The sequence below is a fragment of the Dasypus novemcinctus genome, chromosome X (assembly GCF_030445035.2).
Source record: "Dasypus novemcinctus isolate mDasNov1 chromosome X, mDasNov1.1.hap2, whole genome shotgun sequence".
Lineage (NCBI taxonomy): Eukaryota > Metazoa > Chordata > Mammalia > Cingulata > Dasypodidae > Dasypus > Dasypus novemcinctus.
The window spans coordinates 2,848,636-2,875,489 of NC_080704.1; the positions used below are offsets into that span (position 1 = coordinate 2,848,636).

The following is a 26,854-nucleotide window of genomic DNA, read 5'->3' on the forward strand; positions in this document are numbered from 1 at the left end:
TAGCTTCTTCGGCTGGTCCAATGAATCCCTTTGTTTGTTTCAGGACATCTTACAAAACACTGCAATGACCTGATGTCTCGGTTCCTTTAAGCATCGATCGCCCCACTGCTTCTTTCCAGGGGGGTTTCTCAAGTTCCCATGGGAAAGCGACTTTGTTTCATTGTCCTAAAAGGTGACAGCACGCCTTGGCTTTCTGAAACTTTCTTTTTAGGAGGTACCGGGGATTGAACCCAGGACCTCATACCTGGGAAGAGGTGCTCAACCACTGAGCTACATCGGCCCACCAGTGAGAGTTGGTTTTTTGTTTGTTTGTTTGGCCCTGATACATGGGAAGCAGGTGCTCAACCACTGAGCTACATCTGCCCACCAGAGAGAGTTGGTTTATAGCGTTTGTTTGTTTGGACCTCGTACATGGGAAGCAGGTGCTCAACCACTAAGCTACATCTGCTCCCCAGTAAGAGTTGTTTTTTGTTTGTTTTGTTTGGACCTTGTACGTGGGAAGCAGGTGCTCAACCACTGAGCTACATCTGCCCACCAGTGAGAGTTGTTTTTTTTGTTCGTTTGTTTGGACCGCATACATGGGAAGCAGGTGCTCAACCACTGACTATAGCTGCCCACCAGTGAGAGTTTATATCATTTGTTTGGACCTCATACATGGGAAGCAGGTGCTCAACCACTGAGCTACATCTGCCTACCAGTGAGAGCTATTTTTTGTTTGTTTGTTTGGACCTCATACATGGGAAGCAGGTGCTCAACCACTTGAGCTACATCTGCTCCCTGCTTTCTGAACCTTTGAATAATGACTCTAAATGCATGTCTTTGCAGAAGGAAGGATTTGCGCCAACTAGGCTAAGGAATCTGAAGCACCGGAGGAGCAAAGAATGACCTGGGGGAGATTTCCCTGCTCTTTGCCTTTTCTGTTTTTCTTCCTGGCCAGATGGACAGTCTTGTTTCTACATGTTAATGCCAAGCCCAAGAGTAAGACTTGGTCGGACATTTGGCTTACCCACTAGCCAGTCCATTTCCTCCACGTTGTCTCCGTACAAGCCATGGCGACTTTTCCCAAGAAACGCTTTTGTGGACACGAGAGGAATGTGGACATGTAGCAAGGAAACAAAGAGGAGAAATGGCCCGTGCTTATTTCTGAAAGAAGAAATCCACCTTTACAATTTATGGTACACAACGGCGTACGTTTCTATGCTATTTGACAGGTTACCCTGCTTCAAAGTAGAGACGTTAACCTGGGAAAACAACCCATGTGAAAAGGCTGAATTTCTTAAACCACTCCTGGTAAGGTTGTTTGAGGAAACCCCGAGAGACCCTGAAAACGAAACTTCGTAAACACAGGATCGTTTCATTACCTTTCAATATAGGAAACTGCCTCCTTCAGCAGACGATGTGTCGTTCTTTCCAAAACCATGGGCTGTTCTGTTACCTCGAAGTTCCTCATCAGGATGCAATTCCAGCGACGCACAAACCCAAAGCTGGCGTACCAGGAGGCGAAAAAGAGGAAGACGAGGCCGGACGCCCCCAGGACTGCTTTCCAGGAGATGGAGATTAAACCAGACATCCTGCCGGCGGCCAGGGAGAGCAACCCCAAAGCCATGACCTGCGTGGAAAGCCAGAGCTTGGCTCTCAGCACAGCATCCACCTCGGGGGGTCTGCTCGGGTGGCAGTCGCTGACGAGCGTGAACGGCATGCCGTAAAAGTAGTCGAATCCGTGATTCAGGGGGTGGTGGCAATGGTCCGTGCGAGATACACAGCTCACCCCTTGGTGCCACTTTCCTAGAGACCAGAGGGAAAATGTTGAATGGAAACAAATTTAGAACTCAACTAACTAGTCACCTTCTCAGACTAAGTTGGATGTTCTAAGGGAAAGGAAGCTCTGCAACAGAGAAATCTGAACAAAGAAAGGCAATGAATGTGTTTGATGCTGGTGTTTAAAAAGGATATGGGGGGAAGCGGACTTGGCCCAATGGACAGGGTGTCCGTCTACCACATGGGAGGTCCATGGTTCAAACCCCGGGCCTCCTTGACCCGTGGGGAGCTGGCCCATGCGCAGTGCTGATGCGCGCAAGGAGTGCCGTGCCACGTAGGGGTGTCCCCCGCATAGGGGAGCCCCACGCACAAGGAGTACACCCTGTAAGGAGAGCAGCCCAGCACGAAAGAAAGTGCAGCCTGCCCAGGAATGGCGCCACACACACGGAGAGCTGACACAACAAGATGATGCAACCAAAGAAACACAAGATTCCCGTGCCGCTGACAACAACAGAAGCGGACAAAAAGAAGAACACGCAGCAAATAGACACAGAGAACAGACAACTGGTGCGGGGGAGGAGGGGAAAGGGAGAGAAATAAATAAAAATTTAAAAAAATAAATAAAAAATAAAAAGGATATGGGATATGCTGTGAGTGCTAATAAAATACGTACATGTAAGGGTTATTATCAAGTTATCAGAGGCTTACAATTTTCTGGAGCATTTGTATTACATGCTTTGTACCATGAAATGATTCTGCTGTTAAAGAGCTTACGATATATGACTGACCAATATATGTATTTTTAGGAAGTACCAGGGATTGAACCCGGGACCTCGTACATGAGTTATTTTATAGCAGATTAGCAGGAACTGGCTCCCTCTGTCAACTAGTAATTAAAAATACCTGTAAGGATTTATTAAGGGCACTAATGCACAACAATATCCTATAGACAGACCATGGTAAGCCCACATCTCAAATTCCAGTGAAATGTACCCAGGATCCGGGTGTCAGCAGTTACACCTATTTTAGGCTAGGGTCCCTTAGAGAGCTCAAGTTTGGGTACAAAACTAGAAGGAAAAGGCTCCAATGTACTATTTGCCCAAATTTCCAGATGGAGGGGTTAAACTGGCAGGAGACCAGTCATCTGTCTTGAGAATCTGCGGGCTTCTTTTCCCACATATCCTTCTGCTTCATACATTTAGGGAATAAAATATTCGGAGAGGGTGAGTGTGCTGGGGTAGAAAATAAATGCAGGAGAATCTCCAGCCTCAAAAGCTTTTTACCCTTTGGAATATGGAGAATCATCTTCCTACAAAATAGACTAGGCATGTGCAAAGGAATAAAAATATTAAAGAAGCAACTAGTCTTTGGTGAAGGCAAGAGTAAATTCTCATCCAATTTAAAAAGATTCTGTTGCAGCTCCTACTTTCTGGTTTATTGGACTTACCCTGGCCAGCTAACAAGGAGGTGAAGAAGGTCAACCACCACACCAGGGAGCCAAGAGTGCCTACAACTGCAAGCAGGAGAATTGCATCCAGCATCCATGTGGGATCTAAGCCCCTCTCAATATAGAGGTGGACTGGACATCACCATCCCAGGGTCCACGGGATGGAGGAATACAGTATGGATTAGAGTGGACTTACTGATATTCTACTATGGAACTACTGTGACTAGTAATGGAAGAAACTGTAGCATTGATGTGGAGAAACTGGCCACGGGAACTGCTGAGGATAGGGAGAGGGAAGAAGAGATGTGATGTGGGGGCATTTTCAGGACTTGGAGTTGTCCTGGGTGGTGCTGCAGGGACAGTTACCAGACATTGTATGTCCTCCCATGGCCCACTGGGTGGACTGTGGGAGAGTGTGGGCTATGATGTGGACCATTGACCATGAGGTGCAGCGGTGCTCAGAGATGTATTCACCAAGTGCAATGAATGTCTCATGATGATGGAGGAGAATGTTGCTATGGGAGGAATGGGGTGAGGGGGGTGGGGGGTATATGGGGACCTCATATTTTTTTAATGTAACATTTTTAAAAAATTAGAAAGAAAAAAAAGATTCAGCTCCAAAATGAGGAGAGAAAGGAAAATCCATGATGTCAGGCATCCTCACCCAAGGGTGGTCAATTGTTAGCGGAACATTCCAGTTTGGTGGCTAAGAAGTTGTGCTTTCCCTTATGGGGTGGGAAGGAGAAATAAAAGGAGATTGTAGAATACCCTTGAAAAAGCTGTTGAGTCTGGGATTTCACTGACATTTCTAAAATACCAGGGATTTGTAAAAGGAGGAAATATTTAACACCCCTAGCCAATGGCCACTGACACAAAGTAGGGGGCATCATGGATCTTTCTGACTTGAACAGCAGCTGAGGGTGGGAGTGGAAGAGATGAGCAAGGGGAAGGCTGCCCTTGATAAAACACCCCGGGTGCCGAGTCTCATGAGCATCCCTGGCGGACGACATTTCACCCGTGTTGTCACAGCTTGTTGCTGTGAAAATTAAGTGCATCCTTTGTGACCCCACAGAGGGGGCTCAGGCTTTCTCTAGACTTTATCCTATGTGCCTTCTCCTTTTGCTGGTTGTACTTTGTATCTTTTGGCCATATTAAACCATAATGGTTGAGTATAACTCCAAGATATGTCCTCTGAGCTCTTCTGGCAAATCACCAAACTGGAAGTGATCTTGGGGATCCCCCAAAATGCCCTCTCTTATGATGGGGGAGCTTCAGACCCTCCCTGAGCCTGTGATGTAAAGAAAGGAAGTGATCTTTAGTTCTGTGGGTTTGGGAATGGTGAGCGGCACTTTGCCGAAGGATAACCTCTAAGAGGTTGGCACAGGAGGAGATGGACATGCCAAAGGAGGGCAAGAGGTCCATCTCCCAAAGTTTTGGATCAAAAAGAACTCTTCAGTGACAAAACGTAAAAAGTCACAAACTCCTCAAGACGGATTAGACACCAACGCTGGGATTAGAGAAGGACGCCATGACTTCCTCTGCTTTGGAGTAAAACACATTCCTACGGATCGCCGATCACCCCCATCATGGAGAATGATGCCAGAATTCCATACCGCCTCACCTATCAGGCCAGTGCTGTATCCCTGCTGCTGGAGGATTCTCGCAAAGGTGGTTTCATTTGGAGGCAGTCCACCTGAGCCTCCGTTCCACTGAAGTGCCCGGTAGCCGTTGCTGGCTTCCATGCCTGAGGAACACATCAGAGAAGGATGACTCAAGTTTCCATAGCAGGTCTCACTAGGGGGTGGATCTGCTCCCCCAGGGCATGTGATGGAATCTGGGAAATGTTGGGGTGTCACACCTAGGGAGCGAGATGTTATTGGTCTCTAGGGGGTGCAGCCGAGAGACGCCACTCAACATTCTACACTGCACAAAACATATCCCTGCCACAGAGAATTATTCCTCTCCAAATGTCACTAGTGCTGGGCCAGGAACCTCTGCTCTAGAGGGAATATGGTTGCTTGGCGTTTACTGGCTCTTGCAGCCTACCTGTGTATTGATATGAGACTGTTTTCATTGCACAATGTAATACTACAGAGTTATGGAGATGAATGACTCATAGACCCCTGGATCAGCATGAAAAAAGCTTATAACGAGCATATTAAATGAAAAAGAGCAAGGAATGGAAGATACATTCACTCCCATTGAAATAAAATTCAAAAATCAAGGGAAATCACACACACAGACACGGTAATTCTGTAAAGAAAATGATTTAAAAATTCCAAACGGTGACCTTTAGTTGCTAGGGAACTCTTTAAGGTTGATTTTTTAAATAAGGTGGTTTTTTTTGTTTTTTTTTTTTTATGCTTTAAAACTTCCACGTAGTATATATTCTTTAGTATGTTTTAAGTACTTCTATAATTAAATTACAAGTTTTTTTTAGGAAATAAGGGTTGGAAGAGTACATACAAATGGAACAGGTTTGGTGAAAAGTGAATAACGAGGAAGTATCCCTTTGGTAAATATATATATATATATATATCCAATTTGGGGGGATTTTACCCATTTACAATTCACATGAGGTATGTGTGCCTCTGGAAGAACAGCAAAGAGTAAAAAAAAGTAGAAAAATAAACAAAAAACATGCCAGCTTTCAGGATAAACTCAGCTCAAACTCTTGACCTCTTACAAGTCCTGTAAGAGGTAGCTGCTGTTGCATCTCTCAACCTGTCACCAACATCCTCCATCCAAGCTGACTATGGAATCGCTCACCCTCTTGCCAGCTGTCTCTTTGTCAGGACTCAGGGGAGACCTTACTTTTTTGGGGAACAGTTTCCTTAGCCCCCAACCCTGGCCTGGGGAATTAACTGTATGTTAGCACTCGTGATACTCTCAGCAATTGCCTTCACCCTTCCCAGCTTTCGAGCGCTTCCTGTGTGTTTATCATCGGAGTTACCATTTCATTGATTCTTCTGAGCTTTAGGCATTTATTCCCATTTCGTCCTCAACATTTTGTTCTTAGCATCTTATTACAGACTCCAATGTTGGAACACACTGGCTTCATGTAAGTGTAAAACTCTCCCGCCTTCCTAAGGTAACTTGCCAACACCCAGCAGAGGGGACACCATCAGCCCCATTCTCTGGGACCCTCTCCTGACCCTTCCCTGTCACCTCCCTAAAACCACCACTCTGAGTTCTTATTCTGTGGGTTTACTTTTGCCTGCTTTTAACTCGATGGAGATGGCATCAAAGGGGATGAGCTCATGAGCATCTTGCTTCTTCTGTTCAGCATTGCATGTGTGAGATTCAACAACACCATTATGACTAGCAATAATTCATTTATTCCATTTCTGTGCAGTGTTCCAGTGTGTGATAGACCACAGGTGATTAAGCCATTCTCCTGCAGATGAACTGTTGCCAGCACACAGTGAGTGTTTTCCGTCATGTCTCTTGGGGAACATACGTGTTCATACGTGTTGGGTACATACTTAGGAAGGGGATGGCCAGGTCATGGGTTATGCATGTATTCAGTGTAAGCAGATATTGACAAATAATGTTCCAAAGTGGTTGTGCTAATGTATAACTCCACCGAGAGAGAGAGTTCCAGTTGTTCCACATCCCTGTCAGCACTTGGTATTATCTATCTTTTTCCCAATTCAGCCACTGCAGTGAGACATGTGGTTTTCAGATTATGTTTGAGATGGTAGTAGATGATATCTTGGGACAGATTCTCGTTGCTTCCTATCATTCTCAGGGCGAGTCCTTGGACTGTGTGGCATATGACCATTTTTCCTCACCCATGGCCCACTGGATTACTCTCCTATTGCCGCTATAACAAATTCCATAAACTGCGTGTCTTAAACCAATTTGTATGTATTCTCTTGCAGTTGCAGAGGTGAGAAGTCTAAAATTCGTTCCTTTTAGCAGCTGCCTGCGTTCCTTGACCCAAGCATCTCTCCACCTTCTTCCTTCCTTGTATCTCTTTCCATGACTCTGACCCTCCTACGTCCCTCTTCTAAGGACCTCTGAGATGTCCATTGGGTCCTCCCAGATAATGCAAGATGCCACCTCCTTCTCAAGGTCCCTCATCGCACCTGCAAAGCTCCCTGGTATGGGGGTTCCAGGCCTTAGGAGATGGACATCTTTGGGGCCCATGACTCAGCTGACCACTCCCATCGGCTGTCTGGCCACATGCACAACTTCCCATCAAGACCCAAATAGACAAAGAAAGAAAATGTCGAGCACAATCGACCTCCATAGGAGAGTGGTGATATTCCGAATTCCAAACAGACTCATTTTTTTTTTTTTACCTTTCTATATCAATCACACTATTCTTTACATACAGAGAAACAATGAAACTGCAGATTATCTGCTCATTGTTTGCTCTGTATCTGGAGCAACTCTGCCCTGTTGTCAGAGACAATAAATTTAGTGGGTGCAGACGTGAACCCTCGCGGGGCTGTCCCCAGGACACTGACCTGATCTGAAGGCGTGCCTCCCTGTGAGAAATGCAGCTCTGCTTGGGGTACAGAGGGGCGCGGCTGCCAAATGCTGGGTGAGCTTCACCCCTTCCGTCGCGAGCCGGTCGATATTCGGCGTCCTGAGGAAACCACACACGTTGCTGGTTTGCAGAACTCTGCATGTGAAATCCGCGAAGCTGACGGCATCAAAAGTATTCGCCAGGTGCAGTGAATGTGCCACGATGATGGAAGAGGTTGTTGACGTGGGAGGAGTGGGGTGAGGGGGGGTGGCGGGTATAGGAGGACCTCCTATTTTTTAAATGTAACATTTTTTTAAAAAGAGAGAAAAAAATATAGAGGGGGTTCAACACGTCCTCCTTAAAACATCAAAAATTTACACATAGACCATTTGCCGTGGCGAGCCCTATTGGAGAGTGAGGCAAAAGGAAAAAGTGTGGCCTTCAAGACATGTCCTTATGGTGATTTTCTTTTAAAAATATTTTGTTAGACTCTGTTTTTATGTAAGACTTAGGATTGCAGGAAATTTGTGCAAAAAGAACAAAGACTTTTTATGTACCCCTGAGCCCCATCACCCTCAATTTGCCCTATTATCAGCATCTTGCATGAGTGTGGTACCATGGTTATAATTTGTTACAACTGGTAAGCCAATATTGATACATCATTATTTTTTTTTAACAATTTTATTGTATTTTTTTTGCATTGTGTGTCCTGCCATAGCCCATTGGGTGGACTGGAGGAGAGTGTAAACTACAATGTAAACCACTGTCCATGTGGTGCAACAGTGTTCCAAAGTGTATTCACCAGGTGCAGTGGATGTGCCGCGATGATAGAAGACGTTGTTGATGTGGGAGGAGTGGGGTAGGGGGGCTGGGGATGTACAGGGACCTCATATTTTTTGAATGTAACATTTAAAAAAGAAAATAAAGAAGAAAAAAAAATCACCTAAGTGATTACACAGGGTTCTTAGAATTAGTAGCAACCCCGTAGGCAATCCTCTTCATTGCATCTTGGTCCTCTGGTTAATTTCATGGGAAAAAAAGGTCTTTGCAGATGTGATTAAGCGAGAAGAGGTTGCAGTGGGGAGATTATCCTGTATTGTCAGGGAGGCAGTGATTTCACGAGGGTCCTTAGGAGAGGGAGCTGGGGGGAGCAGAGTCAGAGCTGTGATGAGGAATGGAGAGGGTGGAGAGGTGCACTTTATATCCTGCCATAACCCACTGAACAGACGGGGGGGAGAGTGTGAACTACAATGTAGACTAGTATCCATGTGGTGCAGCAGTGCTCCAAAATGTATTCACCAGATGCAGTGAATGTGCCACAATGATGAAAGAGGTTGTTGATGTGGGAGGAGTGGGGGTGGGGGGTATATGGGAACCTCTTATATTTTTTAATGTAACATTTTTTTTTGATCTCTGTATCTTCAAAACAATACAATTTTTAAAAAATGATGGGGGTGAGGGGTGGGGAGTGGGGTTTATGGGAACCTCTTAGGTTTTTTAACGTAACGTTTCATGTGATCAACTAACTTTAAAAAAAAGATAATTAAAAAAATAAAATTAAATTTAAATGAATAAAGACAGAGGAGGGCAGCGGGTGTAGCCCAGCGGTTTGAGTTCTAATTCCCACGGATGAGGTCCAGGGTTCAATCCCTAGTACCTCTTTAAAAAAAAAAAAAGAAGACAGAGGAAGGGGCCATGGGCCAAGGGTCGCTAGCAGTTAGAAAGGATTTTCCTCTGGAGAGTGCAGCCATACGGACATTCTGATCTTGGGACTCACCACACCCAGAAGGGTAAGTGAATTAATTTGTCATGTTTCACATCACCCATTCATTTCAGCAGGAACAGGAAGTCAATTCATTTCCCCGTCAGTTTTCTTGTACAATTGGAACGAATCTCAAAACTTGGCAAACGGAGGGAAGCAGACGTGGCTCACGTGACTGGGCTCCCGTCTACCACAGAGGAGGTTCAGGGTTTGATTCCCAGGGCCTCCTGGTGAAGGCGAGCTGGACAAGGCAGAGTGCTGGCCCACGCAGCGCGTTGCCCCACACAGGAGTGCTGGCTCATGCAGCAAATTGGCCCAAGCACAGACCTGGGGCAGCAAGCTGGCACAACAAAAAGGGACACCGAGGAGAGACAATAAGAGACGCAGGAGACCAGGGAGCTGAGGTGGCGCAAGAGAACGATCGCCTCTCTCCCACTCCAGAAGGTCCCAGGATCGGTTCCCGGTGCCACCTAAAAGAGAAGACGAGCAGACACAGAGCACACAGCGAATGGACACAGAGCAGACAGCAATCACACACACACAAAACTGGGGACGGGGGGCGGTGGGGGTGATAAATAAGTTAAAAACAAAAAAACTTGGCAAATGGGGCACATGGGCCCCTGGCTCAGTTTTCCAGGGTTCCTTAACCAGTAGCACAGGTTGGTTGGTTTAACCCACGAGAATTTACCGCCTAAGCGTTTTAGGCCCCGAAGTGTGACTCTCAGGTATCAGAAGGCCCTGATTTCTCTGCATTCTGCAGGGGGCTGGCGGGCATCGCGTGATTCAGTCTCGGCTTCCATCACGTGCTTGCCCATCTCCTCTGTCTCCTGGCTGTGCCCAATGTTCTCTGCTTGCAAAGACTTCCTTCAAATTTTGGCTTAAGCCCACCCTGAATCCATTTGGAAACAGATCCTTAAAAGATCCCACTTACGAAGAGGTTCAAACCAACAGGACTGGGGGTTAGAAACTGAGCAGGTGTTTGTGGGGGTACAATCTACTATGCGTACAAACTTGGGGGTACAGCCTGAAGCTGGAACGGATAACTGGCTCCAATTCAAAACGTCTGGGAAAGAATGAGTTGAGGGGAAGGAGAGGGAAAAACAGGTGTAATATGGGGGCATTTTTGGGACTTGGGAGTTGTTCTAAATGACATTGCAATGATAGATGCAGGGCATTATATATCTTGCCATAACCTGCAAAATTGTCTGGCAGAGTGTAAACTACAATGTAAACTATAATCCACGCTTAGCGGCAACGCTCCACAATGTATTCATCAATTTTAACAAATGTACCACACTCATAAAGGATTTGTTAATGTGGGAAAATGTGAGAGGGGTAGGGAGCAGGGCATGTGGGAATCCCCTATTTTTCAGATTTATTTTATTTCTCCCCACCCCCTCATTGTTTGCACTCACTTCATCTGTTCATTGTGTGCTTGTCTTCCTTTTTTTTTTTTTTAGGAGGTACCAGAAACTGAACCCAGGACCTCCCATGTGGGAGGGAAGCACCTAATGGCTTGAGCCACCTCTGCTCCCTGCTTTGTTGGGTCTCTCATTATGTTTTCCTCCTTGTGTCTCGTTGCATTAGCTCGCTGCCTTGCTCGTCTTCCTCAGGAGGCACCAGGAACCAAACCCAGGCCCTTCCATGTGGTAGGCAGGAGCTCAATCGCTTGAGCCACATCCGCTCCCCTCCCCTATATTTCTTATGTAACGTTTACGTTATCTAAGTCGTTTTAAAAATATATAAAAGTATATTATAGAAAACACAAGAATGAGTTGAAGTCATCAAGATAAACTTTGTCGGAACAACACGGAGCTCTAAACCCGGCCTCAAATGTGCACCTATCTAAATTAACCTGTGGCCCTGTGAACACACCTGAGAATTTCTTTATGGGGACAACTTAGTTCTTTGGGATCAGAGCTGGACCAGGCACAGGTTGGGGGATTCTGTGCTCGTCAGACCCCACCTCCGCAGAGAAGGATGGGCATCGGATTCTCATGCTCCGGCATTCAGGGACAAATGGAGACCCCGGGTTATCTGAGGTGTGCCTGCTCTGGTGGGAGGACGGGGGGTCTCTGGGGACACAGTGGACAGGGCAGGTTTGTGCAGGGTTTGGAAAGCCCACCACGGAAGGGGAGCGCCCCAGCTGTCTGCGTAGCCCTCTGGTCGGGAGCTCCTGGAGGGCAGAGGCCAGTTCAACGCCAGGTTTCCAGAGGCAAAGCAGGCCAGCCTTGTGGAGGGAAGGGGGTACAGGCTGACCTGTTGTAGAAGTCGAGAGAAGTTCAATGGTTTGCGTATAGAAAGGCCAGGACTCGGGAATAATTTGGGGAAGGAAAAAGGATATATTCACGACCGGCCGGGCTCAGAGCTTCTCATTCAAAATCCGAACCCTGAACGAACAAGATGTTTGAGTTCCTTTTATACAGAGGAAGGGCCAAATGGTTCTTTGTTTCAGTGCTCAATAGGCTTGAATTAGCATATATCTTCCATACAGACTTCATACATTCTAGATAAGCTTTTAGCCCATCTGGTTTGCATGTTCCCTGAATATTTAAAGTTTATAGAGTTTGCATTGCTCAACCGGGAGTGGAGTTGTTGTCATGGTTACCGAGGGCTGGGCTGCAGCCTCTCACCGTCCCAAACGCACAGCTCAGGTTCTCCAGGAAGAGATGACCAGCCCCTCATCCACAGCCTCTATCATACCTACTCCAGATTTGCACACACCCCACTTTCGGGGGTGAACGGTGGCCCCCGAAAGATAGGTCCAACTCCTCGCCCCAGGATCTCAGATTGGGGCCTTATTTGGAAAAAGCGTTGGTTGAAGATGGAATTAACAGGTCGTCCTAAAGTTACCCTTCTCATGAGGAGAAACAAAGAGGGAGAGGAGAAGGCACGTGGGGATGGCGGCCGAGAGCCGAGGGAAGTCTTTGCAAGTCATAAAAGACTGCGGGTCCAGAACGGACCCTCTGTTTTGGAGGGAGCAGGTCCCCAACCACCTGGTGATTTCAGTTTTCCCACTTCCAGAACTGGTGTCTCAATAAATCTCTGTTGGTTGACCTTCTTCGCCTCCATGTTAGCTGGGTGGGCTATGGTGTGAACCATTGACCATGAGGTGCAGTAGTGCTCAGAGATGTACTCACCAAGTGCAATGAATGTCTCATGATGATGGAGGACGTTGTTGTTATGGTGGGAGGAGTGGGGTGAGGGGGGCGGGGGTATATGGGGGCCTCATATTTTTTGAATGTAATATTAAAAAATAAAGACCAAAAAAATAAATCTCTGGTGCTTTAAGACACAAAGCTTGTAACGATCTGGTGCTGGCCGTGGCAGGAAACTGCTAAACCCACCCACTACAGTTCCAGGTTTCCTTGGAAGGCTTAGGACCCTCGTTTTATGAAAAAAAATAAAATCATAATTAAAAAAAAATTATATATATATATATAAATGTTGAGTTCTGACATAGGAAGAAACTTCCTCCTTCCTACCAGCAGATATGACAGCACCATTAGGCCAAGCACAGGTGTTTGAAAAAGCACGTGCCCACACGCTCATTCCCTGCGCCGGTGCCAAACTTTACCTCAGGGTGTCATTGCCATAGCAACCGAGGTCGCCAATCCCCAGGTCATCTGCCATGATGAGAAGAATATTTGGTTTGAAGCCACTCGCTGCTTTGGGTTCACACATCTTCAGGAGCAGGCCTGCCATTAACAGAACTGGAAACCAGTTCCTAATTAAGAAAAAAAAAAAAAAAGGGACAGTGATGTGGGGGCATTTTCGGGACTTGGAATTGTCCTGGGTGGTGCTGCAGGGACAGAGGCTGGACATCGTATATCCTGCCATAACCCACTGAATGGACTGGCAGAGAGTGTCAACTGCAATGTAAACTATAATCCATGCAATGCAGCAGTGCTCCAAGAGGTATTCACCAAATGCAATGAATGTGCCACACTGATTAAAGAGGTTGTTGATGTGGGAGGAGTGTGTGTGTGTGGGGGGTATATGGGGACCTCTTACAGTTTTTAATGTAACATTTTTTGTGATCTATGCATCTTAAAATTTAAAAATTTAAAAAATAATAAAAGGCAGAAACAGATGCCTACGACTCAGAATGACAAGTGGGCATTTCCAACCAGCTTGACTAGCAGGCGTTTGTAGCACGAGTAAACTGAGAAACAGCCAGCGTTTGCATCTAGTTTATGGACCTTTGTCCCAATTGTTTGCCTTGTAAAAACACACCCCAGGAAGCTGGAACCGGTCGGCTCGTTTCCCTTTGTTTCTGCAGGCCCTGTGCGTAAAGTTTGGTTTCTTTCGAAAACTTTCTTTCGCTGCTGTCGCTGCTGTCGTTCCCCCGCCCCTCCTCTTCCCATGGTTGCATTTTGCCACTTGAGAAGAAATCTCACAGCAGGCCCGGCTGGCGCCTTACGCGCTCGCGCTGCGGCCCGAGGCGCTCCATCCGCGTGCGCCCTGCCCCAGGACGGGCACGGAGCCGGGCAGCCGGGCCGGGGGTGAGGCGCGGGCCTGGGCGAGCGCCTGGCTATGACTTACAGCGTCCAACGGTGGTCCCTGAGATCCTCCAGTGAGCTGGCGCTCGACTGCCCCAGCACGGGTCTGACCGGCATGTTGGACACGGGGTGCAGCCAACCGGGGGCTCAGAAAACCCAAGTGCGTAAAAGGGATTGGCAGAGACCCGGGGGGCGGGCCCTGGGCTCTCCAGCCCCGGAAAGAGCCGAGACCTGGGGTGGGGGGCGCGCTAGAAGCGGCCTAATCCAGATGCCCAGACCCCCCGCTGGAGCCCCTGCGTCCCCGGGCACCCCCGATTGCGCCCTGCGGGAGAGCAGGAGAGAGACGCAGGGGATTGTGACGGCCCCCGGGAAGGGGTCACCGAGGCTGGGGGAGGGGCGTCCCGGCGGTGACACTGGGGGGCGGGGGTGAAAGCTGGAGCTCCGGGGCGGGGAGCGGGGCGTGTCTGAAGAGGGGGAGGGGGCGGCCACGAGCGCGCTTCCCGGGTGTGGAGCGGGGAGGGCCGCGACGGGTCCTGAAGAGTACGAGTGCGCTCGGGGGCGGAGCAGGCCTCGAAGACGGGTTGGGGGGCAGCCGGTGGGTCCGGCAGGGGGTCGCGGCCGCGCTCCAGGGAGGCTCCGGGAGAGCTTAGGGCAGCGGATCCGGCTCGGGGTCTCCCGGAAGCTCGCGGGCGGCCCCCGGAGCAGGACCCCCGGCGCGCGTTAGGCCGGGGAGTGCCCGGCTCCGATCTCCCTCCCCTTCCGCTCCCCGGTCCCGCCCCTTCCCCGTCCTTCCTCCCCTGCTTCCCTCTCCCTCCCACCACCACCTCTTCCTCTCTCCCCTCCTTCCACCGCCGTCCCCGCCCGCACCTTCCCAACTCTCAGACCCTTGTCCTTCCCCCGCGGAGACGCGGCTCCTGCTGCGCCTTGTTGAATTCCAGACGCGCCGTCCAGGGCCGGCCCCTCCCGCGGTGCCTTCTCGACGCCCCCGCCCCCAACTGGGGCGGCGTCCGGGGGTCCCTCACCTGGCGGGCGAGGCGGCGCGTCCCGGGGCCCGGGGGGCTCCCATGTGCGCGGTGGATCCGAGGTTGGAGCGCGAACCCTGGCGCGCCGAGCCCTGCGAGTGCTCGCGCCTCCGCCGAGCGGAACTGCGCGATCTGGAGCGCGGGGCCTCGCTTTAATCCGCTTAATCTCCGGGGATTTAGGGCCTCCTGGAGGTGCAGCTTGGAAAATGCCCGAGGCAGGTGTGTTTCCGGGAGGCCAGGGCGGTGCGCCATTGTAAATAATGAGTTATAGTCTTTATTTGAAGAGAGTTCACATACCCATCAATAAAACCAACCATTTTATCTTATTGCAAAGTGAATTATCATAATTTATTAATATTTGATGATCCATTAAACTTGTGTATAATTTGCACTATTGCTGTTTCTGATAAACGTCCGTCTGTTTACAATGGCCCCACTGTTAGTCTGTCCTCTTGCTTTTCTCTCTCAGAGCAGATAAAACTATCCACTATTCTGTTAAACAAGGTGCTTTATCCTAATAACTCCTTTATGGACTGTCCCTTTAGCCATACAATCTGACACTTTTGTCACATTTAATTATTTTTTATTTAAATTCTGCTTTATTTGATAGGTTTCTTTCTCTCTCACTTGATCTCTCTCCCACTGTCCCTACATTATTTTCCGTAGTATAAATGTATTAGCTCATATACTTGACTTTTCTGAATCATTCTTGCATTCCTATTTCCATAATTGTAAAAATTAAGAAATAGTATTTAATAATTCTCCCTGGTGTAAAGAGTGTAAATTAATATACTTTTCTTCCTCTAAACATTCTACTCTATCCTATTTTTCTAGACATAATCTTGGAATTTTAGCTGATTTATTTTGACTAAATTATCATTTTCAATATTCCGTTTAAATATGTTATTCAAAAGACTATAACATCCTACTATTTGTAGACCATTCTATGTTTATATGGGTTCGTTTCTTACCACATTTACTTCCTTGCCATGGTTTCGTTTCAGGGTTCTTTATACTGTTTTATAAATTCACCAAGTTAGACTCGCTAGAGATGGGCGAGTTACTCTAGAGTCCCCTGGGGGTGCCTGGTAAAGAATGTAGCCCCCAACCTCTGAATTCACTGAGTTAGACTCTCCAGGAAGGAGGCTAGGGTCTCTTTTGAAAGGAATCCATTTTTGCAACCCTTGCCTTTTAATTGTCCAATTTAGTTCATGTACATTTATTGTGATAGCAGATATCTGGCGTTAATTCTTGGGCATTGTTTAATGCTGCTCTGTCCTGCTTTCTTTATTACCCTAAAGGAATTCTTAATCAGCAGGTGACTTTCCAACTGGGGTTGGCTTTATGGAATGCCACACAGATGGAGAAAGAGGGGGTGGCTCTGGAGGGGGGGGTGGGGAGCAAGAGTCCAGAGGGCCCTGACTTGGAGCATGTGGGGAGGGCAGGGGCCCCTGATTGACTTCATCACCAGCAAAGGTGTGGGTTGTTCTGGGAAGGAAGCAACCTCACCCAGGGGGTCCTGAAGAGCTTGGAGATGAGTGGGTAGGGGGCTGGCAGAAATGCCTGGCTGCCTCTGCTTCTACTTCTCTAAAAGGGTGGTGGGGAAGGAGCTGGGCTCTTACGGACCGTCTGAAGGGCATTTCTTTCTTTTCCCCTTAGGGGAATCCAGTAAAGACCAATGTGAGCCGACACAGAAGAACACACGGCGAATGGACACAGAGAGCAGACAACGGGGGTGGAGGGAGAGGGGAAGGGGAGAGAAGTTTAAAAAAAAAAGACTAAAGGAGTTGGCTTTGGCTTACTTCCCTTAATTCCTCTGAGCCTGGAGATTCAGTGTGAGTCACCCTGGGGCAATTTGAGGAGAGGCTCTTGAGGATAAAACCAGGGGTTGTGTGTTAGTCTTGGAGACTTGGGGGGTGGGAGGGTTACTTGACTTTTCACTCTAGAGATGGAAAGAACGGTTCAAAGGGATTCTCAGAGGGAAGCGGATTTGGCTCAATGGACAGAGCGTCCACCTACCACATGGGAGGTCCAGGGTACAAACCCAGGGCCTCCTGACCCATGTAGAGAGCTGGCCCACGCGCAGTGCTGATGTGCACAAGGAGTGCCGTGCTAAACGGGGGTGTCCCCCGTGTAGGGGAGCCCCAGGCACAAGGAGTGCGCCCCGCATGGAGAGCCACCCCGCGCGAAAAGAGCGCAGCCCACCCAGGAGTGGTGACGCACACACAGAGAGCTGGTGCACCAAGATGACGCAACAAAGAGAGACACAGATTTCCAGTGCTGCCGAGAATGCAAGCAGACACAGAAGAGCACACAGCAAATGGATACGAGAGAGCAGACAACGGGGGAGGAGGAGAAGGGGAGAGAAATAAATAAATCTTAAAAAAAAATAACAAAAGGATTCTCAGAGACGTGTGTGTGTGTGGGGGGGGTGATTGGGTAGGGGGTTGGGAATAGAAGCCCCCTCCCATGGGACCTCCCAGTGGGCATGGTGTGGAGAGATGGACAGGGGGTGGGGTGCACAGCTTTCAGAGTTCCTCTGAAATGTCATGGGCATTTGTTAACAGGGCGCCCCGGCTCCAATTTGAACCAGAGCCCATCCTTGAAAATAGTGAAAAACATACACCAGCATTTAAACTGGCCCCAGGCACACACTTTATCAGCCCCATTCCTTACACTTGGTGCCTATTTCCCGCAAGTCTGTATAAACAGAAACACTTTCCGGCGGGAATTGACCTCTTTCAAGCGCTTTGGTACAGGGCAGCCTCTTCCAGGCGGGGCTGGGGGCCTGTGCCCGGGACCACCCCCCCCCCCCCCCGTTTCTGGGGCGCTTTGCTGTCCTTAAGTCTTGAGTGCCCTTGGGTGACCCAGAGTGTTTTATTATTTCATGGCTGTGGCCCATAATGGCTTTTACTTGATGCCTTCTCTTTGGACTTGGTGAAAGCACTACGCCCTATAAAAGGAGACCTATTTCGACCCAAGTGGGGAAATCCAGCAGTATGGGCGCAGCAGCTGGCTCTGGCCGGCTGTCCCTCACGGGCGGTCATCTTTCCAGTTGCACCAGCAGAAGGGAAAGGAGCCGCAGCACGGCTGGAGCCAAGGCCTCCAGACGTTCAAGGAGTCCAGCTGCGGGACCACAGGTGTGAGTGACTCCCGGTGCTCCTGCACGGCCAGCTTGACCCTTTCCAGCACCTGGCTGAACAGGGGCTCCGTGTCCGGCGTCAGGGGGTGGGCCTCGGAAGGGTCTCTGGACAGATCAAACAGCAAAGGGGGATCGTGCTCAGCCACGTTTTCCCCAGAGCACGGGCAGACCGCTCTCCCGTAGCAGGCACCTGCTCCCTCGGGCTGGAAGATTGGGCTCATGTAGTGGACTTTCCAGAGTCTTCCCCCTAGTAGAAGAAGGAACAGAATGGTAGAAGTCGGCACAGAAAAAGAGCAGCGTTCGTTAGTCAAGGCAGCACCCCAAGTGGGAAGAGCCCACATATCCAGGGGACGGGGTAGACAAATAGAGGTGTGGCCGTACGATGGAATATTACACAGCCCTCTAAAGGAATGGTGCATGCAAAAGGCCATACAATGTAGGTTTCCTTTGATAGGAGATGTCCAAAATCAGCAAATCTAGAGAGAGCAGGTTTGTGATTGCCAGAGGGTGGGTATGGGTGGGCACTGGGGGTGGCTGCTAGGGGTGGGATTTATTTTTGGAATGATGAAAATGTTCCAGAGTTAGATAGTGGTGATGGTTGCCCTTTGAAGAAAGTGGAGTTTACAGCATGAGAATTATGTCTTCATAAAGCCGGTTTTTGTTTTTGTTTGTTTGTTTTTTTAAAGAGTGACTTGCTTGTTTGGTAGCTAGTTGGATTACGGAATTCTCAGAGGATTAAAATGGTAATGGGCAGCGGACTTGGCCCAGTGGTTAGGGCATCCATCTACCACATGGGAGGTCCGTGGTTCAAACCCTGGGCCTCCTTGACCCGTGTGGAGCTGGCCCATGCACAGTGCTGATGCGCGCAAGGAGTGCCCTGCCACTCAGGGGTGTCCCCCGCGTAGGGGAGCCCCACACGCAAGGAGTGCACCCCATAAGGAGAGCTGCTCAGCGCGAAAGAAAGTGCAGCCTGCCCAGGAATGGTGCCGCACACACGGAGAGCTGCTGCAGCAAGATGATGCAACAAAAAGAAACACAAATTCCCGTGCCGCTGACAACAACAGAAGCAGACAAAGATGCAGCAAATGGACACAGAGAACAGACAACTGGGGTGGGGGGGGGGGGAAGGGAAGGGAGAGAAATAAATAAATAAATCTTCAAAAAATAAAAAAGGTAATGTTTTCAAAGAAACCTCTCCAAGCTCCTCCCTAGCTGTGAAAGTGCAGGAAGAAAAGGAAAGCTTGACTTCACCTCTGTCAGAATTTAGGAAGGACTAGCCACTGAACAGTCCAAACCAAAGTATCTGACTACCCCAGGTAGCTAAAGACCGATGATTGTTGCAAACGCTGAGGCAATCAACAAATAATGAACTGATATGGCAGATGGAAGAAGTGTCTGGTGAAATGGTACTGTGATGGGCAGCAGTGCATAAATGGAAATTGGGTTCCGTTGGGAGAGTTTTGGTATTGTGAAGTTAACGATTTCCCCAAGTTAATTGATGCAGTGAGTGCGATTGAAACGGACATTCCAGTGAGGATTTTGTCTTAACCCGCAAAAGACCTGACAGTCCTTTCGAAAGGACAATTGGGGCCAAAGTTTGAAAAGCGAAATAAAGATGATTCGATCCCTAGGGTACTGCATGTGTTACGAAAGTGTGATGATTATACCGAAGATAAAAGCGTGTGATGAAGCTAGGGTGAGGAAAACATCTGGGAATAAATCTAGGTGAACGCAACAGATGAAAAAGCCCGAGGATGGCGTGCTCGCGTCCATGAATGTGCAGAAATGTGTGTGTGGGTGTGTGAGTACACGGGCACGATACGGCAGTGTGCGTTTGCGTGTCGTTAGTGATAAATGTTCTTCGCATCACGGGGGAGTGAACGAATCCTTAAGTAACGTGTAAAGAACAAGTGACAGTTGCCTCACACAATCGCCAAAGGAGGGGCAGCGTTTCAGGGGATTTGGTGACAAGGGGTGGAAAAAGCAATGCCAGGGACCGAATCTCGCCTAAAAAAACAAGTGAAAGCCACTAGGTAGTAAGGGAAGGCAAGCAGAGGCAGGGGTGAGGCTCGCCCCCAGCTTTGCTACCCCCGGATGCAGCCGTGTCAGCGCCCTGGGGTCCTTTGGGGTCACGGCCTTGACTCACGGGTGTGTTGGTGCCACCCGGGCCCTTTGGGGGTGCTTTAGGGGTGCGTTGGGGCCGCAGGGGCCCTTTGAGGGCGCGGATCCTAGTCACAGGTGAGTTGGGGTACCGGGGCCCTTTGGGAGCACTTTAGGGGTGCGTTGGGACCACCGGCACCTTTTTGGGGTGCGGCCCCTACTCACGGGGTAGGCTGGGGTCCCGGGGTCCTTTGGGGGCGGGGCCGCAATTCATGAGTGTGCTGGGGCCCCGGGGCCCTTTGAGAGCACTTTAGGGGTACATTGGGCCACTGGGTCCGTTTGGGGGCACGGCCCCTACTCACGGGTAGGCTGGGGTCCCGCGGCGCTTTGGGGGTGCGGCCCCAATTCACGAGTGGGCTGGAGTCTCGGGGCTCTGTAGGGGTGTTGCCCAGTCTCGCGGGTGGGCTGGGATCCCGGAGCCCTTTGGGAGCACTTTAGGGGTGCGTTGGGGGCACCGGGGCCGTTTGTGGGCGCGGCCCCTTCTCACGGGTAGTCCTGGGTCCCGGGACCGTTTGGGGGCGCGGCTCCGACTCGCAGGTGGGCTGGGGTCCCGGGGCCTTTTGGGAGCACTTTAGGGGTGCGTTGGGGCCACCGGGGCCGTTTGGGGGCGCGGATCCTTCTCACGGATAGTCCTGGGTCCAGGGATCCTTTGGGGACGTGGCCCCGACTCGCGGGGGGGCTGGGGTCCCGGGGCCATTTGGGGGCTCGGTTCTTACTCACGGGTAGTCCGGGGTCCCGGGGCCCTTTGAGGGCGCGGCCCCGACTCATGGGTGGGCTGGGGTCCCGGGGCCCTTTGGGAGCACTTTAGGGTGCGTTGGGGGCGCGGCCCCGACTCGCGGGTGGGCTGGGGTCCCGGGACCCTTTGGGGGCGCGTCGCCTACTCACCGGTGCGCGGGTGCCAGCGGGCGGCGTGCAGGAATCCTTGGCAATAATGCAGCAGGAACTCGTGGCCCGAGCGCTGCGCTGCGCCCTGGAGCAGGGGCAGCAGATCCCGGCCGTCAATCACTCTGCGGGGGGTGGGGGGAAGCAGCGAGGTCTCAGGCCTGCACGGGGACCGGGGGGGAACTCGCCAAGACCCCAGGGACCCCGCAGCCCCGGGCAGAGGGGCAGTGGGCGGAAAGGCCGGGTGTGCGCTGAGACCACCTAAGGCCAGCCTGCGAGGGCGCGGGGCCAGCTCCTGCGTCTCCCAGACCTGCTCTGCCTAAATCCGCAAGGAACTGGCTTGTTTGACCTCACTCATTATCTGCACAGCCTGGCGGTTAGTGTCAGAATAAATTAGATTCTTTGCAGCTTCTTCCGTTTCCATTGTCATAGACTTTAACCCTCAGTGGGATACATTGTAACCTTTCACAAGACTTGAAAAACCTCCTCCTCTGGGCGAACATTCCCTTCTGCATCTAAGTGTCCTTTTATCCTCCCCGGCTCCAAAAACTGTTTATTTTGCAGGACCAGGCTCTGCTTGCCAGGTCGAGGTCCTCCGAGAATTCCAGTTGCATTTCCTGTGCCCCTGTTAGGGAAACACGAGACCTTTTCTGCTCTGATTTGCAGCGTTTGCCATGTGCATTTTATTTGCCAATTAAATGCACTAGGTTGCTGGATGGGCGGGTAACCGCTTGTATTCCCTCTGGCTATATAGTAAATGTTAATAAACACACTTAGCTTCTCTGTGGATCCCTAATTTCCCATGCATTCGAAGGCAAGTAAATGCCTTGAAACTGAAAACTGGAGAGACTCTCTTTTTTTTCTTGAATTATTTTGAAAGCCTTTCAGAATCCCGTGTCTAGGATTTTAATCACAAATGCCAATGGTATTTTTTACTGATGCTGAGAACTTGTAAGAGCAATAAAATGGGAGTCTTTTTCTCCAGTTGGTTCATGTACACAGAAGAGACAGAGAATTCAAAACTGAAAGACAATTTTGCTTAGAGTCGCCATGGAAAAAATGTAATAAGAGCCACTAAAATAAATAAAGCTGTGTACACACACACATATATACATAAATAAAATAAAAGGAAGCAAGACTAATATTCACCATACAGAGATGATTGAAATAAAATACAGCAAATCCACTAAAATCATATTTTCTCCCTATGTACAAGAACTTTTTTAAACAAAGAAAAGAGAATATTTACCATAAACTTTTAAATATGTGTTTCTGTTCATGCGATCTCTAGGCTGGCAAAAGCATGAAAGTGGTTTATTTTCTTTCTATGTTCCCCCAAATCTTCTATGCCTTTTGTTTTTTAAGGAGGTACTGGGGGTCAAACCCAGGACTTCGTATATGAGAGGCAGGTGCTCAACCACTGTGCTACATGTGCTCCCAATGGGACCTGTTTTTTTTTTCATTTGTTTGTTTGTTTTGTTTTATTTTGTTTTTAGGAGGTACCAGGGATTGAACCCGGGACCTCATGCATGGGAAGCAGGCGCTCAACCACTTGAGCTACATCTGCTTCCCTCTATTAAGTTTCAAGACAAGGAATCAATTAAATCAACCTTATAAAAGCCCTTACCAACTGAACCAAAAGTAATTTCTCATGAAGAATTTCTACATTTCCCAGTGACAATTTCCTTCATAATAAAGTGTGCCCCACCTGAAAATTAGGAGAAAGGAAAAAAGATAGTTTGTGTCAAAAATGAAACAAACATTTGACCCCAGCAAACAATAGTAGGCTCTAAAGTTGTGTTTTCCAGATACTGATTCCATGGCTGCCTTATGGCAAAGCAAAAGTTAAAAATCCATTAGAGTGGACTTACTGGTACTCTATTCTAGAATTATTGTGACTCCAGCAATGGAAGAAATTGTAGCACTGATGTGGAGACAGCGGCCACGGGAGTTGCTGAGGGCAGGGAGAGGGAAGCAGAGGTGTGATGTGGGGGCATTTTGGGGACTTGGAGTTGTCCTGAGTGATATCGTAGGGATGCTGGACATTCTATATCCTGCCATAACCCACTGAATGGACTGGGACAGAGTATAATCTACAATGTAAACTATAACCCACGTGGTGCAGCAGTGCTCCAAAATGTATTCACCAAATGCAATGAATGTGCCACAATGATGAAAGAGGTTGTTGATGTGGGAGGAGTGGGGTGAGGGGGGTGGGTTATTTGGGAACCTCTTACATATACAGGTTTTTTTTTTTCTTCCTGATTTTTATTTTTTATACAATATACCATACAGGCTTTTTTTTTTTTAATTTTTCACTTATATTGTGTTAGCAGAGAATTTTAAAAGAAAGAAAGATCCTTAATGCCATCTAATACAGCTCCTTCGCTTAAATGACTAGAAAAATGGGATCCAGCGAGGTGAATGATTTGCTAAAGTTTACACAGCCAGTTGCTGGAAGATTCCAGTCTAGGTAAAGGATATGAGATTTGTTTATTTATTTATTTTTTATTGCCAGGTTGATTGCTTTTATTTATTTATTTTTAATTTTTTCTTCTTTATTTACTTTTAAATGTTACATTAAAAAAATAAGAGGTTCCCACATACCCCACACCCCACCCCACTCCTTGCACATCAGCAACCTCTCGCATCATCGCGGCACATTCACTGCATTTGGTGAATACATGTTGGAGCACTGCTGCCCCACATGGGTAATAGTTTACATTGTAGTTTACACTCTCCCCCAGTCCATTCAGTGGGTTATGGCAGGATATAGAATGTCCACCATCTGTCCCTGCAATATCATTCAGGACAACTCCAAGTCCTGAAAATGCCCCCACACATTTTTTTGTGATCTATGTATCTTAACAAAAAAAGACAACAAAAAACAAAAACAAAACAAAAAATTACGTGAACGTTAAAATAAAAAAAGACTTTCGGCATAAGTGTGGTCTCCACCCCAGCCTGGCACTGCTTCTTTAGCACGCTCTGTACCTGTCCTGGGGCACCTGGCCGCCTCCCAGCTGGATCACGGTTGGGAAAACGTCCATCAGGCTCGTGGGCTCGTCGCTCACCCGGCCAGCAGGTAGCACCCCAGGCCACCGGAATATTCCAGGGACGCGGATTCCGCCTTCCCAGCCGCCCATGCCTTTGCTTCCTTGGTTGAAATAGGAACAGAAAAGAGTGTGATTCTTAAAAATCATAAATTACACGTTTATTTGGGGGATTTAACCCTTCTGTTTGTTTTAAAACCATCTTTTATGCTTGCTTTGCAGCCTTCGATTCAGACTGGATCTTCTTTGTCGGCCTGATTTCTATCTCCCTCAAACTTCTTAAGAATTGGATTAAGTTTTGGGGTGACACCAGTTGCCTCACTGAAAGCATTTTATCTTTCTCCCATTTTCTCTTTGCCAATGATGGTTTCCTAGAGCCTCGCCTTACCCGTTTAACTCCGGATCTGTTATTTTCACATCGTGCTTTCTTGTCATCCCTCCCTATTTTCCTTCTTGCTTCTTCTTCATGCCTTTTTGGATGCCTTCCTTTGAAGCTCCTCGTGTCTCTTCTCATTTCCTCGTCTTTACCGGTTGGTTATTTGTCTCGTCTTTGTCACCCTCGTTTCCTTTCGATCATTTATCGCTCATGGCAAAGATTTTGCGGAGGATGATGGTGGCCTCTGTTGGAGGAAGTCCCGAGGCTTCTTTTCGATTCCGATTTGTAATTAAATTAGAATTTCTCCATGTCAGCTTTCTCTCTTGTTCTTTTTTTTTTAGGTACCAGGGCCAAGGATTGAACCCGGGACCTCCCGTGTGGGAGGCAGGTGCTCAACAATCGAGCCACATTGGCTCCCCTAGTTGGTTTTGCATTTTTTTGCTTGTTGTTTGTTTTTATTTTTTTTTTATTTTTTTTTTAATTTTTTATTTTTTATTAATTTTTTTATTTTTTATTGACTTTGTAATAATATTACATTAAAAATATATATATATGTGAGGTCCCATTCAACCCCACCCCCCCACCCCCCCTCTCCCCCCCCCCCACAACACTCGTTCCCATCATCATGACACATCCATTGGATTTGGTAAGTACATCTTTGGGCATCTCTGCACCTCATATACATTGGTTCACATCATGGCCCATACTCTCCTCTATTCCATCATGTAGGCCCTGTGAGGATTTACAATGTCCGGTGATTACCTCTGAAGCACCATCCAGGGCAGCTCCATGTCCCGAAGACGCCTCCACCTCTCATCTCTTCCTGCCTTTCCCCATACCCTTTGTCCATTATGTCCACTTTTCCCAATCCAATGCCACCTCTTCTATGTGGACACTGGATTGGTTGTGTCCATTGCACCTTTATGTCAAGAGGAGGCTCAGATTCCACCTGGATGCTGGATGCAATCCTCCCATTTTCAGTTGTAATCACTCTAGGCTCCATGGTGTGGTGGTTGTCCTTCTTCACCTCCATCTTAGCTGAGTGTGGTAAGTCCAATAAATCAGATTGTAGGTGCTGGAGTCTGTTGAGGCTCAGGATCTGGCTATCACATTGTCAGTCCAGAGATTCAAATCCCCTAAATATATCTTAAACCCCAACATTAACTGCACCTCCAGCACATTAGCATGAAAGTCTTATGAAGGGAGATCCCATCTGAGTCCAGATTCATCACACATAAACACCATTTCCAAAGAGGGGCCATCTGCCCTGGTAGTTAACCCCATCGGCCATGACCATAACTCCCATGGGTCTCTTTAGCCCTCAAAGGAACCAATATCTGGGGGTTGTATCTGCTTTATCTGTCTCTCTGACTCTGCTCAGTTGTGCATGAGGGCAAACCTTCTGCCAGCCTCCAGACTCTTTTTTAGAAACTCGTAGCCATATAAACTCATTTCTCCTTTCCATTTCCCCCTTACTTTAGGTCAAACAGCATTTTAAAGTCATGGTATTTTATGTAGACATGGATATTCTGCTGATCCGCATTGAACCTTCCGTATAAGGTCATTTTCCAGTTGCATCATCAGTTGGTAGTTGATAGTGGTCCCTCGTTGCCAGGGAGGCTCATCCCCGGGTGTCATGTCCCACGCTGGGGGGAAGGCATTGCATTTACATGCTGAGTTTGGCTTCGAGACTGGCCACATTTGAGTAACATGAAGGCTGACAGAAGGAAATTCCCAGGCACAAAGTTGCTCTAGGCCTTGTTCTTATTTTGGGTTTATCAGCTCACAAGCATAGTCATTAGCATCAGGGGCTCACTGTTGAACCCTCACTCCCTCCCGGTCCCCGCCACTGTACCTGGGAGACTGTCGCTGCTCCCCTAGGGACCATGACAGAGCACCACTGGCCAGGAACCCAGTACCCCCCCTACTGTGGTTTTTAATTGTTGCCACTATGAGTATATCCAAACATTACCATGCACCCTGGACATATGTTCTGTACAGCTCCCTGTCAGTCATATATCACCTGTCATTGGTATCCCATACCAGTATCCCTCCATTGCCATTGTTGAAACACTCTGTGATCCAGAACTCCCCGAAATTTGAAGCCCAATATAATGTCATGGTCCCTTACTAGGGAATGGCATATAGCGATGAGTTTAAAGGATAGATAAAGAACTTGGATAAAGTTAGATAAAGAACTTAGATAAAGAATGTTGACTTGAAAAAATTCCACATCCTATTTCCCCCCCCCCCCCCCTAATTATTCAGCTTTT

General features: G+C 48.4%; 2 protein-coding genes across 7 annotated transcripts in view; both read right to left on the reverse strand.

Annotated features, from left to right (window-relative positions):
- LOC101433925 (arylsulfatase D) overlaps window positions 1-15,230 on the reverse strand; it is a 31,124-nt gene extending 15,894 nt beyond the window's left edge. Inside the window, exons 1-6 of one of the 5 annotated variants that reach the window (XM_058291610.2) lie at window positions 14,969-15,230; window positions 13,022-13,171; window positions 7,681-7,802; window positions 4,827-4,949; window positions 1,362-1,785; window positions 1,007-1,143 (exon numbers count right to left, since the gene is read on the reverse strand). In XM_058291610.2, the coding sequence (XP_058147593.1) occupies window positions 1,007-1,143; window positions 1,362-1,785; window positions 4,827-4,949; window positions 7,681-7,802; window positions 13,022-13,171; window positions 14,969-15,012 (1,000 nt within the window). In that variant the 5' untranslated portion in view covers window positions 15,013-15,230. Of the gene's footprint in view, window positions 1-1,006; window positions 1,144-1,361; window positions 1,786-4,826; window positions 4,950-7,680; window positions 9,915-13,021; window positions 13,172-13,680; window positions 14,704-14,968 lie in introns of those variants that run through there. The other 4 variants (XM_071212933.1, XM_058291609.2, XM_058291608.2 and 1 more) reach the window with 4 other exon arrangements.
- A 54-nt stretch (window positions 15,231-15,284) lies between these two features.
- The window catches only part of LOC105744260 (arylsulfatase L), a 47,580-nt gene continuing 36,010 nt past the window's right edge, over window positions 15,285-26,854 (reverse strand). For both annotated transcript variants that reach the window (XM_058291611.2, XM_071212935.1), the window contains 3 exons: window positions 24,147-24,309; window positions 21,156-21,277; window positions 15,285-18,357 (listed from right to left, as the gene is read on the reverse strand). In XM_058291611.2, coding sequence (XP_058147594.1) covers window positions 18,002-18,357; window positions 21,156-21,277; window positions 24,147-24,309 — 641 coding nt within the window. In that variant the 3' untranslated portion in view covers window positions 15,285-18,001. The remainder of the gene's footprint in view (window positions 18,358-21,155; window positions 21,278-24,146; window positions 24,310-26,854) is intronic.